This window comes from Haliotis rubra, unplaced genomic scaffold (assembly GCF_003918875.1).
Source record: "Haliotis rubra isolate DU_JTF1 unplaced genomic scaffold, ASM391887v1 Scf43, whole genome shotgun sequence".
Lineage (NCBI taxonomy): Eukaryota > Metazoa > Mollusca > Gastropoda > Lepetellida > Haliotidae > Haliotis > Haliotis rubra.
Genome location: NW_025767113.1, coordinates 770190 through 790505, shown reverse-complemented (window position 1 = coordinate 790505; position 20316 = coordinate 770190). Strand labels below are relative to the sequence as shown.

The window sequence follows — 20316 nt, the reverse complement described above, 5'->3', positions numbered from 1 at the left end:
GAAACCACGGAGCAGTGACCAGTGTGTGGGCGGCGGGGCAACAGTGAATGTTCACCGTGTGTACACTGATAGCGACTCCACCCTAACCTCATTCAACCCATTGAGCCGTTGTTGTTTACATATCCGATCACACTTCACACACACGAAGGCGGCATGATAGCGTCAAGCGAAAATAAGTTCATAATAAATCTTGTGAAGTCGTCATATTGTTTAGGCAGTTTTTCCAGATAACAAGAAGCGCATGCTTCCCACCTTTGAATGATTTGTCCTCGTGTTGTATTTGCACTTTTAGATAATTTCCTGTCTTAATGCCTGGGATAGATGGTGGTACTGAACGATGCTTTTTGAAAGTTATTTTAACACTCAAATAAAGTTTTACATGCAGGTCAGTGTCCCACATTGAGAGTTCCTTTACTTAAACATCAAGCATTCATTGTTCATGATCTGATATGAACACGGTCCATGCACACATCACGTGATAATAGTGACTATTGACCCAGGTATACGCATACCATACAGTTTGTGGAAGAGAGAGTTGTAGTCATTCTTGTAGGTATGTTCATGCAGGGCAGCGGGGTTCCTCTGTATGGGTAAAGTAAGGACCCAAAAGCAGCAAGGACAAAACTAACGTCCCAAAGAGCTACAGGGACAATACAAATATGTTAATACCAAAAGCTACAAGTACAATGCATTAATGTATGTAGCAAACAGTGGAGTGGGAAATACAGCAATGTAACAATATGCAAACCGATTTCAAGAGGATTACACCAACGACACAGTACGTCGGAGTTGAAGGCTGATGAATTCCCGAATAAGTGAGTTTCTGCTTCACGTAACACTGGCTATATGTGTATTGTTTCCTGAAGGGAGAGCAAGTTCTTTGCATAAAGATGTCTATTTGACATGAGAGTCCATCCCTTTCTTACCTCCCCAACAAGCACATATGAACTAACACAAATTAAGGAGAATGCATGCCATCATAACCCTAGATATTAGGCAAAGACGAATGTATGTTTTCCTATATCTAGATATTGAACAATGAACAATGGTTTTAGACAGTGTTGTGCAATGTGGTTACTAGCTAGAAATGTGAAAGTATACGCTTTATTCCGCTAGATGTTTCTCAGTGAAGCCACATGCCAAAGTTAGAGACCAGTTGTGAGAGAAGACCGCTCCAGAAACTCTACAGAACTCCTGGCACTCGATTGTCCTGCAGAAACCCTACAGAACTCCTGACACTCGATTGTCCTGCAGAAACCCTACAGAACTCCTAGCACTCGATTGTCCTGCAGAAACCCTACAGAACTCCTGACACTCGATTGTCCTGCAGAAACCCTACAGAACTCCTGACACTCGATTGTCCTGCAGAAACCCAACAGAACACACTCGATTGTCCTGCAGAACTCCTGACCTCATTGTCCTGCAGAAACAGAACTCCTGACACTCGATTGTCCTGCAGAAAACTCCTACACTCGAACTCCCTGACACTCCTGACACTCGATTGTCCTGCAGAAACCCTACAGAAATCCTGGCCCACTCGATTCTCGTCTCCTGATTGTCCTGCAGAAACCCTACAGAAATCCTGACCCTACTCCTGACTTGTCCTGCAGAAACCCACACAGAACTCCTAGACTCTCGATTGTCCTGCAGAAACCCTACAGAACTCCTGACACCTCGATTCTCGTCCAAAAACCCTACAGAACTCCTGACACTCGATTGTCCTGCAGCAACCCTACAGAAACCCTACAGAACTCCTGAACACTCGATTGTCCTGCAGAAACCCTACAGAACTCCCTGACACTCGATTGTCCTGCAGAAACCCTACAGAGAATCCCTGGACTCTCGATTGTCCTGCAGAAACCCTAGAAAGAAAACCCTCCTCCTGACACTAGATTGTCGTCCAAAAACCCTACAGAACTCCTGACACTCGATTGTCCTGCAGAAACCCTACAGAACTCCTGACACTCGATTGTCCTGCAGAAACCCTACAGAACTCCTGACACTCGATTGTCCTGCAGAAACCCTACAGAACTCCTGGCACTCGATTGTCCTGCAGAAACCCTACAGAACTCCTGACACTCGATTGTCCTGCAGAAACCCTACAGACCTCCTGGCACTCGATTGTCCTGCAGAAACCCTACAGAACTCCTGACACTCGATTGTCCTGCAGAAACCCTACAGAAATCCTGACACTCGATTGCCCTGCATAAAACCCTACAGAACTCCTAGCACTCGATTGTCCTGCAGAAACCCTACAGAACTCCTGACACTCGATTGTCCTGCAGAAACCCTACAGAACTCCTGACACTCGATTGTCCTGCAGAAACCCTACAGAACTCCTGACACTCGATTGTCCTGCAGAAACCCTACAGAACTCCTGGCACTCGATTGTCCTGCAGAAACCCTACAGAACTCCTGACACTCGATTGTCCTGCAGAAACCCTACAGAACTCCTGACACTCGAATGTCCTGCAGAAACCCTACAGAACTCCTGACACTCGATTGTCCTGCATAAACCCTACAGAACTCCTGACACTCGATTGTCCTGCAGAAACCCTACAGAACTCCTGGCACTTGATTTTCCTTCAGAAACCCTACAGAACTCCTAGCACTCGATTGTCCTGCAGAAACCCTACAGAACTCCTGACACTCGATTGTCCTGCAGAAACCCAACAGAAATCCTGACACTCGATTGTCCTGCAGAAACCCTACAGACCTCCTGGCACTCGATTGTCCTGCAGAAACCCTACAGAGCTCCTGACACTCGATTTTCCTGCAGAAACCCTACAGAATTCCGGACACTCGATTGTCCTGCAGAAACCCAACAGAGCTCCCGACACTAGATTGTCGTCCAAAAAATCTACAGAACTCCTGACACTCGATTGTCCTGCAGAAACCCTACAGAACTCCTGACACTCGATTGTCCTGCAGAAACCCTACAGAAATCCTAGCACTCGATTGTCCTGCAGAAACCCTACAGAACTCCTGACACTCGATTGTCCTGCAGAAATCCTACAGAACTCCTGACACTCGGTTGTCCTGCAGAAACCCTACAGCACTCCTGGCTCTCGATTGTCCTGCAGAAACCCTACAGAACTCCTGACACTCGATTGTCCTGCAGAAACCCTACAGAACTCCTGACACTCGATTGTCCTGCAGAAACCCTACAGAACTCCTGACACTCGATTTTCCTGCAGAAACCCTACAGAATTCCGGTCTCTCGATTGTCCTGCAGAAACCCAACAGCACTCCCGACACTCGATTGTCGTCCAGAAGATCTACAGAACTCCTGACACTCGATTGTCCTGCAGAAACCCTACAGAACTCCTGACACTCGATTGTCCTGCAGAAACACTACAGATTGTCCACGGAAAGTGTGCACCCTGTTAATGGAAATCGAATTCGTTAATATAAATTCTGAAACAATTTCAGCATTTAATCAAAGGCTCCATTTTGCCAACATGTTCTCAACAACAAGTCCACATATTGGCCTCACAACGTTTTTACCAGCAGTGTGTCCTTGAACAGCTTTACGACTCTGAACATTCTGTCAAGGACTTTGACCTGTGATGTTAATTTCATCACTGACCGAGCACGGAATAGTTGGTTTGTTATCTTATCAGACCACGAGAATGGGATGTGTTGATCACCCCTCAATACTATATATAAGACAACAGTCCACAGGCACTGCCATGTTACAAGAAATCGAAGAATTTCAAGGTACGTTCTATTTTTTGCAAACGGTTTTGGAAGCATCTTAGAAATTCGTTGAAATGTTCTGGTAGTATTTTGCCAGAATGGTTTTCGAATGAATATTGTTTGTTGTGGTTATGCTTTGATCATATTTATTAATACATTAGAACCTGATCTGAAAATCCGAATTCAAAATAATATTCTGTAGAATTTGACTGAATATTAACTTTGTTTAACACATTCGTTTCTGCACCTGTTTCGTCCAGGGCATTGGATGTTTCGTTTCTGCATCAATATTCAATACAGGTGTTTGAATGCATCAACCTGCCAACTGTGTTGATTTACAGAATGAATGGAATTAAGCGACTCAATCACAAGGTTCAGTTTAACGGCGAGCGTGACGCAGCTGACGCCATCAAACGTGACATCATCGACATTTTACGTAAGTGTACTCGATAGTCGAATATGTCAGCGTGGGAGCAATATGTAAACGTTTGTACAATATGTCAACATTTGTCCACTGTGTAAAATATGTTAGCAATATAAGAACAGTATGTTATTGCAATATACTACAATATGTAAAGAATACATATATATACACGGTAGAACAGTATTTTAACTATTGTACAATATGTTAAGGTCAGTACAATATATACACGGTAGAACAGGATCTTGACTATTGTACAATATGTTACGGTCAGTACAATATATAAACGGTAGAACAGGAACTTGACTATTGTACAATATTTTAAGGTTAGTACAATATATAAATGGTAGAACAGTATTTTACCTATTGTACAATATGTTACGGTCAGTAAAATATGTAAATAGTAGAACAGTATTTTACCTATTGTACAATATGTTACGGTCAGTACAATATATAAATGGTAGAACAGTATTTTACCTATTGTACAATATGTTACGGTCAGTACAATATATACACGGTAGAACAGGATCTTGACTATTGTACACTATGTTAAGGTCAGTACAATATATACACGGTAGAACAAGATCTTGACTATTGTACAATATGTTACGGTCAGTACAATATATAAATGGTAGAACAGGATCTTGACTATTGTACACTATGTTACGGTCAGTACAATATATACACGGTAGAACAGGATCTTGACTATTGTACACTATGTTAAGGTTAGTAAAATATATTCACGGTAGAACAGGATTTTGACTATTGTACACTATGTTAAGATTAGTACAATATATAAATGGTAGAACAGGATCTTGACTATTGTACAATATGGTACGGTCAGTACAATATATAAATGGTAGAACAGGATCTTGACTATTGTACAATATTTTAAGGTTAGTACAATCTATAAACGGTAGAACAGTATTTAACTATTGTACAAGATGTTACGGTCAGTACAATATATACACGGTAGAACAGGATCTTGACTATTGTACAATATTTTAAGGTTAGTACAATCTATAAACGGTAGAACAGGATCTTGACTATTGTACAAGATGTTACGGTCAGTACAATATATACACGGTAGAACAGGATCTTGACTATTGTACAATATGTTAGGGTTAGTACAATATATACACGGTAGAACAGGACCTTGACTACTGTACAATATGTAAAGGTTAGTACATGTAGCCGGTAGAACAGGGTCTTGACTACTGGACATTATGTAAAGGTTAGGAGAATATATCGACGGTAAAACAGTATGTTGACTATTGTACATTTTATTATTCTTTCACTGGAAACAACTAAGTGTATACGTAATGCTAAAATACATTGAAACGGTGAATTGAGAGGTTTTCCTTGGCACGAGCTGATTTTCTCAGGAGATTCAGATATGACCTTTATCTGGTGTGTTAACACTAAGGACATGTGTGAAAGTCATCATTGTGGTAGCACTCGATATGTTGAAATATCGCCAATGCCAGCATAACAAATACCATAGGCTTGGTATGGAAATGCCTGATCATTTTCATGCCGCAATTCAACCTAAACTTTTACAATTTATTAAATCTACTCCTTCCAGCTATACTGCTGATAATCCTGGACGTGTGTTATCTTTTACATCGGTGTTATATGTGGGCGGGCAGAGAGAGGGGATTAGTTATGTCTTGTATAGTATGGCTTCATGTAACTTATGTTAATGAAACTGACTATTATATTATTGAAATAGTTCCACTTTCCTATTCGTTTTGTCAAATACAAGTAAATTTTTTGTACGTCTATTGATTTAAATGTCTACCTGTCGCTCTCAATCTTTTTGCGTGACCTTAGATCCATTCTTTTTGGTTTTAATCAAGTGTCCGGTTACGTTTATACATGAACTTTACGTCGTTGCAGGCCAGACACAAGTATCGTCTAACACCTTCCACCTGGGAGACTATGGCGTGGCGGACGTGTCCATCTCCATGGACCTCATACGGGCGATCATTGGTCAGTGTCTGCGTCGGTCACTCTGCTATCTGGGGGTTTGATAACATGCACCCATCACTGATTGATTGGCTAGGCTTGCAATAACGTTCACTTCCATGTCTAATATTTTAGGGTATAATACCATGCAGTCTTCAGTGTCCTATATCTGGCAGGTAATAACTTACTTGCTTCCCTGTCTAAGATTAGGGGTCTAATAACAAGATGCGCCCTTCACTATCTAGTATCTAGGGAAGTACTAATACGCTGTCCTCACTGTCTGATATATAGGTCAGTAACATTATGCAGCCATAAATGTCTGATAAAACCCTTTTCGGATCCGTGACCTATCCGAAGACCGTTGGTTGCACGGTTCTGACTATATCATAAGAGTGTTTCCGAATGACCATCAGAAAGTGATGATACCGGGTGTTCGCTAAAATACGAGTGTATCCTGACCCACCCGTCTAAAACACATGCAAAGCCGAGTCAACTGTTCACCTTAAAATATACGGGAACGCACGTTAAAATAAGGAATGGTACCGGACATTACCTTCATCACTGATGCTACGTTCACTTTCTACGATCTAGTGGTTTATCACTGGATTGTCTGGTCCAGACAACATCAGGCAGTTGTAATGCTGTTGAAACAAATATATGCTCATAATAAAGTCACAGTTGTACAATCGACATTTGTGAACGTGGAAAGGGTTTTGTCGCTTCTATTATAAACAGCATGCGCACCTCAAATGTAATATCTAGGCCACAGACTCCGAAGGTGGAGCGGATAGAGCGTCTGCCTGGAGAGAGGGTGGTCGGTGGTTTAATCTACCAAACCACGTGAATCCAAGAAATGTCTGATACAAGATGCATAATAACTGACTGACTGACTGAGTTTAGTTTTACGCCGCTTTTAGCAATATTCCAGCAATATCACGGCGGGGAACACCAGAAATGGCTTCACACATTGTACCCATGCGGGGAATCGAACCCGGGTCTTCGGCGTGATGAGCGAACGCTTTAACCACTAGGTATCGTACAGCCCCTGTATAATAACACACCGCCTTCGCTGTCGGAGATGTTGTGATACATTGGAAGATACATTTTTGTGATACTCTTGTAGATTCCTGCAGCTGCGGGCGGTGGGATAGCCTAGTGCGTTTCACGCCGACGGCCTGTGTTCGATTCCTTAGTTGGGTGCAATGTCTTAAGTTCATTGCTTGTGTCGCTGTCATGATCCTATGGTACGCGAGGACACTGCGTACATTCCCCCACCTACCCGCTGATTCCTGACAGACTTTGGTAGATAAGCTTTTGTTTTTGTCTAATAGTTGTTGAGTTTTTTGTGTATCTTTTCCCAAGGTATTTCATCTCCCTTTCAGGAGAAATCCGCTGTCTCCATGGTCGTGATCTAGAGATCAGTGTTCTGTATGAGGATACCTACAAGAATGACTACAACTCACTCTTCCACAAACTGCATGGTATGGCTTTCTTTCGGTTACATTGTGTCTGAGTATTGAGGTTATGTCCCATATTTGAGAGAGAGAGAGAGAGAGAGAGAGAGAGAGAGAGAGAGAAAGAGAGAGAGAGAGGGAGAGAGAGAGACAGTGAGAGAGAGAGACAGAACGATGCAGTGGAATGACCTGAAACGATTGTGTTTATCTGTGTTCCCTTGCAGGCCCCGTGTGTGAACCCCTAAGCTACATCGGGGACGACACGTGCCTCTTCACATCAGCATGCGCCACCAACTTCTACAAGCAGTGTGTGCCGTCCCAGTCCATGGACATGATTCTGTGTTTCATAGCGCTGCACTGGCTCTCCAGGTAACGCCAGCATTTCACCGTTTTACTCTGTAGATATATTAAGTAGCACCTTTTGTCCAGGATCTGGACAACCCCAAGAACATAGATCATTGCTTAACATCGTCCTCATCATGTCCGCTCAAAGATTTACCAAAGGTTCATGAAAGTGTCAAACTTCTATGGTCCAACATGTGGCCCAACATATGGTCCGTCTGTCTTAATATCACTTCAAATAGCCTTCAAACGTTGTTGATCAGGGTTACGAGTCTCAAGACCTTTGTAAGACCGGACATTTCCAGACCGGACGCTCCTGGGACCATACGTTCCTGTTTTGATGCGTGCAGGATGTTTCCATACGTGTTGAGGTGAACACTTGGATGTTTCCATACGTGTTGAGGTGAACACTTGGATTGCCTCTGGATGTGACGTCTGGCTCTAGCTGGACAGCTCACGATACACTATTTCATATTGATTCATACACACAAGCCCATGATGTAGTCGGAATCGTACAGTGGATGATGTTGTCCTCTTATGTTGTTGAACATACAGCGATACGCCATGATTCCACTGTTACACTGTTCAGCAATTACTGGTGTAGTTTGTCTGAATAGCTCTTTTCCATCTTTTGTCTGATTATATTTCACTTTTTTTTTCAAACCGTATGTGAAGTAAACTACAGTTTTTAACAATTTTAACTGGATGTGGAATATTTTTCAAGTGGCATTATTTGAAGTTGTCTCCCCTTTCTTCCACAGCCCTGTTGACCTCAATGGCTACGTGACCTCCAACCTATTTCTGAACACAATGGCCAGGAACGCTGCAATGAAAATCGCAGCTGATGACTGGACGACCTTCCTTCACTGTAGGGCGCGGGAACTCAAGAAAGGTGAGGCGACTGTTGTCTGGGACTGAATCTTCACATTAATCTGAGCAGATCTGTTGCTTGGATCAATGTCTAATCTCTGCGCAACTCGACTAGGGGCTGTTCTCACATCATGCTGTAGGTCTGTCGGTCAAGGTGAGAGACCGAGGACCACAGATTGAAAGTGAAGATACAGTGTTGTGTTACAAACAAAAAGTGTTTAAATTCCCATCTAGTGACATGTCAATTATTATTTACTCTAGAATCTAATTGGACTTGTGTCGGATCGGTGTTTGAACTTTGTGGGATGTCATACCATAAAGTCTTCAATGTCATAAATCCTTCATAAATCCTGCGGTTTTAATACCGTCCATTTATATCAGCATCTAAAGGTACATACATGTGAAAACATCCAGCCATACCTCAATCCTCTACCTACAGGCGGCCATCTTGTCTGCTCCATCCCCATCCACGACCCCGAGTTCCTCAACGGTAACGGCGTGTCCTCCGCAGACGGCCTCTGTACAGTCTTCAACGTGATGCTCCGGACGTACTGGCGCCAGGGGAAGATATCCGAGGTGTGTCTAGCGTCTGGGAGCGCTGAAACTCTTTAACACGCTAGTATTGTTTACTTCTGAGTTTGTGGAGAATCACTAGAAAGTACTGTACCGCATCGATATTATGTTCTGTTCATATTCTCCGTACGCCACCCGCCAGGTGTTTCTCGTATATCTGCGTCCATGTGTTGTGTAATAAGGGTGATACTGTAGGGTTTAAACAAAGTGCATCGGAAATGCAAGGAAATATATGAAAGCAGCAAAACGATTATTTATTATCAGAAGAAATATCTGCTGAAATCAGATGGGTCAGTCGTACAATTCTTACCATACTTAAAGCATGTATTTCGTGAATCACAATCAGTCATAAGGTGAAGGTACCCTTTCTTACTGGTCACAAACACATATACAACCACGGCAAGTGTACATGAACAAAAACGGTATTATATAGTGAAAGTATATGCTATGCGTCATACAATACTGTTGTTACTATTGCGTCACTCCTGGGAATGCCCCATATGGTATAACGTTTCAAATCAATTACATTTCTAATGTCAGATGTAGTAACCATCATCAAAGAGCGTGTGACCGTATGAAATGTTCGTGTAAAGAGCGTGTGACCGTATGAAATGTTCGTGTAAAGAGCGTGTGACCGTATGAAATCTTCGTGTAAAGAGCGTGTGAACGTATGAAATCTTCGTGTAAAGAGCGTGTGAACGTATGAAATCTTCGTGTAAAGAGCGTGTGAACGTATGAAATCTTCGTGTAAAGAGCGTGTGAACGTATGAAATCTTCGTGTAAAGAGCATGCCAGTTTGTACTCAAACACATCCATCGACTGGAGGAGCTGCAGTGTTGTGTGGACTGGAAAGTTCAAATATCTTGAGAATACGTTATTGCACTCCTTATGCTAAGACCTGATATGAACCAGAGTAGTTGGGTGCACGTGTCCTGTACATTTAGACGCCAAGGGAGTGAATCAGTGACAGGACACTGGCCATGTCACAACACTGAGACATCAGATGTACCCAAGCTTGAACTTCTTGGCCGAATTCCCATGTTTTCATTTTGCCTATGTATTCTGATATTTACTTATTCTGAGAATATCAGAAGGGATAATTGGAGGAGGGCATTGGTGCCCATGGGATGCGAGTTACTTTTTTGTCGTCTCATACTGACACCAGTGTTGTTGTAACTATGAGTACAACTTGTGTGCTACAGGTGGAGATGAAGTTGTAACTATGAGTACAACTTATGTGCTACAGGTGGAGATGAAGTTGTTGTAACTATGAGTACAACTTGTATTATACAGATGGAGATGAAGTTGTAACTATGAGTACAACTTGTATGCTACAGGTGGAGATGAAGTTGTTGTAACTATGAGTACAACTTGTATGCTACAGATGGAGATGAAGTTGTTGTAACTTTGAGTACAACTTGTATTATACAGATGGAGATGAAGTTGTAACTATGAGTACAACTTGTATGCTACAGGTGGAGATGAAGAAAGCCGTATTGAAAGAATACTTCCGAACAGTTAAAGAAATCAGACAACCTTTTGACAACCTGTCATCGCCCATCGTAACAGCTGGACTAAAGCTGTCCCGACTTGACGTCAAGCAGATAGAATGTCAACACAAGACCACCTGGAGGCAGAGGCTCGTGGAAGGTACTTTACCACTTGTTTTCTGGCTATGGGAGATGTTTGTTTATAGCTGAACACCACAAGCACAGCATTATTCCAAGGATATATGCATTATCAAAGTGTCTGTGATTCTAATGTTACTATCATATTTCCGATCATATTATTCACCTTATCAACATTAGACTAAGTATGGGCTATATGCTATATTTAAACATGTTGAGATCATTTATAGTTAACGTTTTTAGAACTTATGTTTTCAAATTGTAAAGCTGTTCAACTTGTGAACATATTTTGATTAGGGAGGTTACTTTGTTTACGTGGAATATAGGTTGTAAAACAGAACCTCATTTTAAACGTGATTCGACACCAAATATGTATCTTTTTGACACGTTCCTATAGGTGTCTTGCATGTGACTGCAGTCTTAAAGAATACATGTTTTAGATATATGATAGTCTGGGGTGTTTTGTCATCACGTCTTCCTCTACATCAGTGCCAATTTACGTTCACAGACGGAATCGATGACCGTGAAAGGTTTGCCAATAGTATAGGAGAGATGGTTCGTGTATGGACACACGGCACAATGGAGTCTGCTCTGGCAACGACCAGAAGAGCTGCCGAGAAAGACGACCTCCTTGACGACTTCTACTCTGACCTGAAACACCATCTACTTGACTACAACCCAGACACATTTAACAGCGAATACCTGCTAGCTTATGTATTTATTGAGAAAGTATGAGGCCCATCTATGACCTATAAGGCGTGGTGAGAAGCAGCATTTGATGATACGAAACATGCAGTCAAAATGATAGAGTGAATCATGACGACACATGTTCTGATCCACGTGTTTTGGGCCAATGGAAAAGGTGTAAGATATAATGGGTTTAAATAATTTGTGTGATGGGACTGTGCTGCATGCGGCCGTCACATTCAGTCAGAGTGACTAATGTCGGGGAAAGCCACCACTGTTCGACAGACGTGTACATTCTTCAAGGCATGCCTCTAATGAGTTGCCCAATGTCATCTTCGCTCATCTTGTTCCACTTACACGTGAGAGCAGCACTGAAGTCATTAAATTAAGAGTGATGGGTGAATTTAACGTTGACGTACAAGTGTACGAATGACGTGCCAGATGTGTTAAGTGGGTAAAACCACAGGACAGTGGAATCGTGTCACAATCGTCGCAGGACACCAGCGTTGTTGGGAATGTGTGAATGGCGACACGAATGGAGCAATGACTCCGCCACGGGCAATATGAAGAGCAGTTCGGACTGTCTGTGTTTCCTTCCATACCACTATGGATCAATCCGTAAAACGACCAAGCTGTGTGTGCTTAACGTCCATAGAATGTTCATTAGGACGTTCGATCGTGGATGTGGAGATTGACCCAATAAGCTCCTCAACATCGATCATCACCTTCATGACGTTCCCGTCACCACCGACGCCTCTTACTCAACTGACTCGCACCTGTCCACGGCTGGAGTTGATGTCCTTGTACGTCCAGAGAGATCACTATTCCCTGTAGATTCATCTCAAAACAACATATCCTAATATGTTTTGTATAGTATATTTCACCACCTCATATCCCTGGAAGCGGACGTTTCAGAATCGCTGCATGATGAGCTGTGTGGAATGACTGTGGTAAATGTCACATCACAGTGTGGTGTCAATCTCATGCTAGTCATAGCCATGTTTTGCATCTCTGTATACACTGAGTAGGGTACGTGTTACCATGTAACCCATGTTGTAATGTTCTACATGTTAGAGTGTTAGAACGTTGTATATGTGTGTATTACGATGTACATATGCGTTAAACACTGTACATGTATGTGATACCTTTGTACATATGTATTTCAACATTGGTCATATATTCTATAGCTTTATACATATGCGATCATTAGCCTCACTGTGTAGTTGTAAATAGACATGCATATGGAAAATAAAATTGAAACTGATGTGCGAGTTTCAGCAGTTATTTGTTCTCAGGTTACCAGTATTTCTTCACGGTAGCGTCGTATTAAATCAAGTTATAGCTCTGCAATGTGACAGAAATCACGTTACCTCATCTAACAGAGACAGAAGGGATCCAACACACAAACTCTCCTCACAGGGACCCCGGTAATGGTACATGAGCATCTGGAATCACTAAGTTTACATGTCTCCATAACCTGCCACCTCGACGAGTGAACACAGCTGACCTACATCCTAACTAACCATCCAGTTCCAGCTTCAACAAAACAAGCTATGACGTCACACGATCACTTCATTGTCTGGTTGATAGAGTACAGACCACCCCAGACCGGAACCCTCACCATCCACATCCACACCCACTACACCCCACACCTACACCACACCAACTACACCCACTACACCCCACACCTACACCCACACACATTCACTACACCCCACACCAACTCCACCCCTCAGCTACACCCCACACCTACTACACAACACATCCACACCATCACACTACAACCCAAACCTACACTAACTACACTCCAGATCCACTACAGCCCACACCCATTCACTACAGCCCACACCCACACCCACTACACCCCAGACCCACTACACCCCACACCCACCAACGCCCACTACACCCAAAAACCCACACCCACTACACCCCACACCTACACCCACACACATTCACTATGTTAGATGGTATGATAATGCATAGGTGATGACACTGACTATAGTAGAGGTGCTATGTTAGATGGTATGATAATGCATAGGTGATGACACTGACTATAGTAGAGGTGCTATGTTAGATGGTATGATAATGCATAGGTGATGACACTGACTATAGTAGAAGTGCTATGTTAGATGGTATGATAATTCATAGGTTATAGGTGATGGTACTGATTATAGTAGAGATGCTATGTTAGATGGTATGATAATACATGGGTTGTAGGTGATGACACTGACTATAGTAGAGGTGCTATGTTAGATGGTATGATAATGCATAGGTGATGACACTGACTATAGTAGAGGTGCTATGTTAGATGGTATGATAATGCATAGGTGATGACACTGACTATAGTAGAGGTGCTATGTTAGATGGTATGATAATGCATAGGTGATGACACTGACTATAGTAGAAGTGCTATGTTAGATGGTATGATAATTCATAGGTTATAGGTGATGGTACTGATTATAGTAGAGATGCTATGTTAGATGGTATGATAATACATGGGTTGTAGGTGATGACACTGACTATAGTAGAGGCGGTATGTTAGATGGTATGATAATACATGGGTTATAGGTAATGGTACCAACTATAGTTGATGTGCTATGTTAGATGGTATGATAATACATGGGTTGTAGGTGATGACACTAACTATAGTAGAGGTGCTATGTTAGATGGTATGATAATGCATGGGTTATAGGTGATGACACTAACTATAGTAGAGGCGGTATGTTAGATGGTATGATAATACATGGGTTATAGGTGATGACACTGACTATAGTAGAGGCGGTATGTTAGATGGTATGATAATGCATGGGTTATAGGTGATGACAATGACTATAGTAGAGGCGGTATGTTAGATGGTATGATAATGCATGGGTTATAGGTGATGACACTAACTATAGTAGAGGCGGTATGTTAGATGGTATGATAATACATGGGTTATAGGTGATGACACTGACTATAGTAGAGGCGGTATGTTAGATGGTATGATAATGCATGGGTTATAGGTGATGACACTGACTATAGTAGATGTGCTATGTTAGATGGTATGATAATACATGGGTTATAGGTGATGACACTGACTATAGTACAGACGGTATGTTAGATGGTATGATAATACATGGGTTATAGGTAATGGTACCAACTATAGTAGATGTGCTATGTTAGATGGTATGATAATACATGGGTTATAGGTGATGACACTGACTATAGTAGATGTGCTATGTTAGATGGTATGATAATGCATGGGTTATAGGTGATGACACTGACTATAGTAGAGGCGGTATGTTAGATGGTACATGATAATACATGGGTTATAGGTGATGACACTGACTATAGTAGATGTGCTATGTTAGATGGTATGATAATGCATGGGTTATAGGTGATGACACTGACTATAGTAGAGGCGGTATGTTAGATGGTATGATAATACATGGGTTATAGGTGATGACACTGACTATAGTAGATGTGCTATGTTAGATGGTATGATAATACATGGGTTATAGGTGATGACACTGACTATAGTAGAGGCGGTATGTTAGATGGTATGATAATGCATGGGTTATAGGTGATGACACTAACTATAGTAGATGTGCTATGTTAGATGGTATGATAATACATGGGTTATAGGTGATGACACTGACTATAGTACAGACGGTATGTTAGATGGTATGATAATACATGGGTTATAGGTGATGACACTTATTACTATAAAGTACAGACGGTATGTTTAGATGGTATGATAATACATGGGTTATAGGTGATGACACTAACTATAGTAGATGTGCTATGTTAGATGGTATGATAATGCATGGGTTATAGGTGATGACACTGGCTATAGTAGATGTGCTATGTTAGATGGTATGATAATACATGGGTTATAGGTGATGACACTGACTATAGTACAGACGGTATGTTAGATGGTATGAACAACTGCATGAAGAGAGTATAAATACATTATATTTATGGCTTGTGACGGTTGCAGTCGTATGAGAACTGGTATGATCAGTGGAAGTTAAGGTGGTGTGTATAATTTATGGAGTGATGTCTTGTGGTATAAACAGTGGTAAAGATTAACATTGTTTGATATGAAAGGAAAGAGGAGTGATGGAAAGTTGGTTTCATACAGTTTTGTGAAGAATGTTTTGTCCCAGTGCCTATGAACCAGATGAGGCAGTCTCACTAGTGTCCTTCCAGGTTAGGTGGGTAAATCAGAACAAGGGATTTGGTTATTTGATAATCTTTGAACAATGTTACAGCTTGGCCAAATTACTTTGTTGTGACTTTCCATCGGACGATGGATAAGACCAGCAAGAATGACAGTGCCACCGGTGTGTATGGGGATACCTACTTCCTGCCTGGAGGTGTGTATGGGGATACCTACTTCCTGCCTGGAGGTGTGTATGGGGATACCTACTTCCTGCCTGGAGGTGTGTATGGGGATACCTACTTCCTGCCTGGAGGTGTGTATGGGGATACCTACTTCCTGCCTGGAGGTGTGTATGGGGATACCTACTTCCTGCCTGGAGGTGTGGAGTGATGCCGTCTTTACAGTGGATAACTGTGCGTTGCCCATAGCAACGTATTGTGACGGCATCGTCTGTGCTTTCTACGACACCGCCCTTGGACGATATCCATTCAAACTGCCATCCTAAAAACACTTCGCTTTGGGAAATATATGAGATATCCTTCCGTAAAAATGAATTAAAGGAGACGACAAAATAATCTGAACAATTCCCTCAATAATCGATATAATAATGACGGCATTAATCTGCAGTGTGATACCTCTGACATCAGGGAACAAGTGAGGGATGTCACTCTTGACTAACTCCGCACGATACCGTTAGGCTACAACAAGACTGGGACTTTGTTTAAAACATCCCAAGCATGGCTTACTCACTCTTGGTATGCGAGTGGATACACCTATACCACGGGTACACCAAGAGATCCTCTTAGCTACAGGGGGATAACATGGACCCTAGCTACCTACAAGCTATACTGCAACGTACTCAGCCAACGTATCTACTCGTGGCCGGAAAGAAAATGATATTCTCTGAGATGAGCAGAATGGTTTTCGACGCGGATGATCGACTATTAATCTTATTGGCTCAGTTACAAGCATCATCGAGACCTGGAGGCTAGTTAGAAAGCCCACCTTTGCTGCATTGTCGACTTTAGGAAGGCCTATGACGGAATAGACAGACAATTACTTTGGGAAAGATTGTAAGAAAGTGGCTCCAACGGGAGGATGTTTGCAGCTATCCAGTCATTGTATCAGCATGTCCAGTGTGAAGTGCAAGTCAATCATTTACAGACGGCATGGTTCGATGTCGATAGGGGGCTAAAACAAGGCTGTATTTTATATCCTCTATTTTTTAACCTTTACGACCTGATCAAGACTGTGAACGCACTAGGGGTTGGTGTTTCTATAGGAGACGAGTGTTTAGGCATCCTAGCGTACACAGTTGATGTGGCGTTACTGGCAGATACAGCAGAAGATTTTTACTCGCAGGACACCAGTGTTTTTAGTAGGTGGAATGGAGCATTGACTCCGCCATGGACAATATGGAGAACATTTTACTCAGCTGTCTTGGGAATGGTGTATCAAGTAAAAGATGAATTCAACATGGAGAAGAGGAAAGTAGTACATGTTAGAGGACAATCGACACCAAGAACAGATGTTGTATTCTCATGTGGAGGTGATGTACTTGCCATGGCGGACTCTTACCGCTATCTTGAGGGGCTTCTCACTGAACATTTAAACTACTGCACAATGGCGACAACAGCGGTGAAGTCGGCCAGCAGAGCACTCGGACTGTTGATTTCGAAGTACAAGGCAGTAAGAGGTCTACCATCCAACGTTTATACGAAGCTGTGTGACACTATGGTATGGCCAGTCATGGGCTATGGATCCGCTATATGGGATACCTCAAACCATTCTCCAGTCAACGCTGTACACCAGCTCTGAGCTTCCATCTCGGATTGGGGAAGTACGCGCCAAATCTTGCTGTAAATGGTGACCCAGGATGGATTCCCCCAGAAGTACGACAGTGGACAACCGCGGCTGGACACTGGGCAAGAATGAAAAACGCAAGTCCAAGAAGCATTAACAGGAGGGTGTTTACATGGGGAGATACTGCAACGAAAAAGAATTGGAATTTTAGAATAAGAACACATCTTCGAGACTTGAACTTTATACATAATCTTGGAATTCAGTGGAGAAGAAGCTTTTAGCCAAACTAGTCGGTAGAACTACGTTATAGTGGCATACAGCATCGTGGGAGGCAAAGGTCAAGGCTGACATGGGAACCATTGGTGCCAGCAGAAACAAACTCAGACAAACTACACAACGGAACCTTATGTCAGATGTCCTATACCCAGAGCTCATAGAAGTGCGATGTCTAAGTTGGTTGTGTATTTATATAACTATGTACATTATATACTAGGCACATAAAAAAACTGTGCATACAAAACTTTAAAATCGAAATTTATCAAACCTGTGTAGACACATAAGGATTTAAACTCAGAGATTAGTGACATGTATCCAGCATGCATGCACGTGCCGCGTTCCGTGACGTCAGTGGGTTCGTCCTTGAGACGTGCAATACCTTTTTGCACGTGCATTCCGGGAAAGAGAAACAGCGCAAATGAATGCCACACAATACTGTCACTTTGGAAAGCTCAACCCCTGCCCTTGCGATCGTTCAAAAAATTAAACGGCTATTGAAACGCATAGCATGCCAAGGCTCACGTCTGCACAACGTCATGAGGCCATTGGGATGGTCCGTGGGGGAATGTCTCAACGACAAATGGCTGCACATTTCCACTGCCACCGGAACACCATTTCTGCACTGGTGAGACGCTACCAGAACACAAATGACGTCATCGATCGGCCACGTTCTGGAAGTCCACGTGTAACAACGCCAAGACAGGACAGATGGATAAGGGTGACCCATCTTCGCCACAGGTTTCAGACTGCAGTGATGACTGCCCGAACCATCCCAGGTCTTCGCCGTATCAACCCCAACACAGTTCGACAACGTTAACGTCATCACGGAATCAGACCACGACGTCCCGCCATACGCCCTATCCTGACACAACGTCATCGACAAGCTCGCCGAATGTGATGCAGATATCATGTCCGCAGACCCTTGTTATGGTGGAGAAATGTTGTTTTTACAGATGAGTCCAGGTTTAACATTTCCCATAATGATGGACGTCAACGTGCCTATAGACGCGTAAGAGAACGTTATGCACAGGCCTGTGTCTTGGAGAGGAATCGCTTTGGTGGTGGTTCCGTGATGATTTGGGGTGGAATAACAGCACGCCAAAAAACTCCTTTGGTGATTGTTCAGGGCAACTTAACTGGTGTGGGCTACAGGGATCAGATTCTTCGACCTGTGGCAATTCCTTTTCTGCAACGTCATGGCCCTGGGTTAACATTCCAACAGGACAATGCCCGCCCTCATACGGCAAGGATTGCTATGGATTTCTTGCAACACCACAACGTTGACTTACTGCCTTGGCCTGCACATTCACCGGATCTCTCCCCGATAGGGCATGTTTGGGACGAGATGGATCGACGTCTACGCCGTCTTCCTCATCCGCCAGATAACGTCCTTGACCTTGCAACAGAACTTGAGAGAATCTGGCGTGACATCCCACAAGCCTTCCTTGCACGTTTGATAGTCTCTGCTGTTCTCACTGCCGATGGTGGACGTACCCGTTATTGAGCTTGTGACATGGTCGTTTGGACCCCTGTCCCGCTTGTGGACTCATTGTCATTGTGATTGACTTTTGAATTGAAATTCTCCCAACTTGTTATGGTCTTATGATCCCTCCATTAAAGTTTATATGTACCTGTGACATTTTTATCGTACTTATCAACTGGGATCATATTTTGACAATGCACAGTTTCTTTATGTGGCTATTATATTATGAACATGTACACAAGTGAGACGGTAATAAAACATTGATTGATTGATTGATTGATTGATTGATTGATTGATTGATTCGGTTACATTTATGAAGTGTCTCCACTATTGGTTCCGTCGATGTATAAGACATTCTCCCGCTGAGAGAGTGAATGACTGCTAGACCACTCATGAAAACATGTTCTCCTCTCGAGGCTGTGATACACGGACTGAAGTAAATGAAACACACGTAAAATATTCACACGATTACGCTGTATCCAGCCGACGTACCTCAAGTTCACGCTCACGTGTTCATATATTACTTTAAACCCACCCTATATTTTTAAGGGCAGAGGTGTTACAGTGAGTGTGGGAGTGTTCAACATTAGCCGTGTAGCGAGTAATCTGTTGACGTAGTCACACAACCTGTCGGCCATGGAGTGACGCAGGTTGTCAGATGTCAGCGATCTGTATCTGACCTCACAGGAGATCAGTGATACTTGGAATGGGAGGAAAACAAACGTTGAGGTCATTCAGCATTGCCAGGTTGTTTTGTGATGACAGTATTGCAGTATAAAAACATCAATATAAAAATCAGTAATAACAGTACTAGTAGATGCTTGATTGGCATTTTAGAAGATGATATTTGATTAACATAGAGATTTTTTCTGGGTTACATCTTCTTTTTATTCTCGAGTACAACGTTTCAGGGCTTGTTCTGGCCCCATCATCAGGTAAACCTGAACAGTAACTGTTAGCTCTGGCCG

At 42.6% G+C, this 20316-nt stretch overlaps 1 protein-coding gene across 1 annotated transcript; it reads left to right on the top strand.

Moving 5' to 3' along the window:
• Nucleotides 1–4041: 4041 nt before the first annotated feature.
• Nucleotides 4042–11690, top strand: LOC124288927. Its single transcript, XM_046725519.1, has 8 exons — nucleotides 4042–4135; nucleotides 6020–6112; nucleotides 7471–7569; nucleotides 7767–7911; nucleotides 8646–8776; nucleotides 9194–9330; nucleotides 10803–10977; nucleotides 11464–11690. Exons 1-8 carry the CDS (start codon nucleotides 4042–4044, stop codon nucleotides 11688–11690), a joined length of 1101 nt encoding a protein of 366 aa, XP_046581475.1.
• The last annotated feature ends 8626 nt before the right edge of the window (nucleotides 11691–20316 follow it).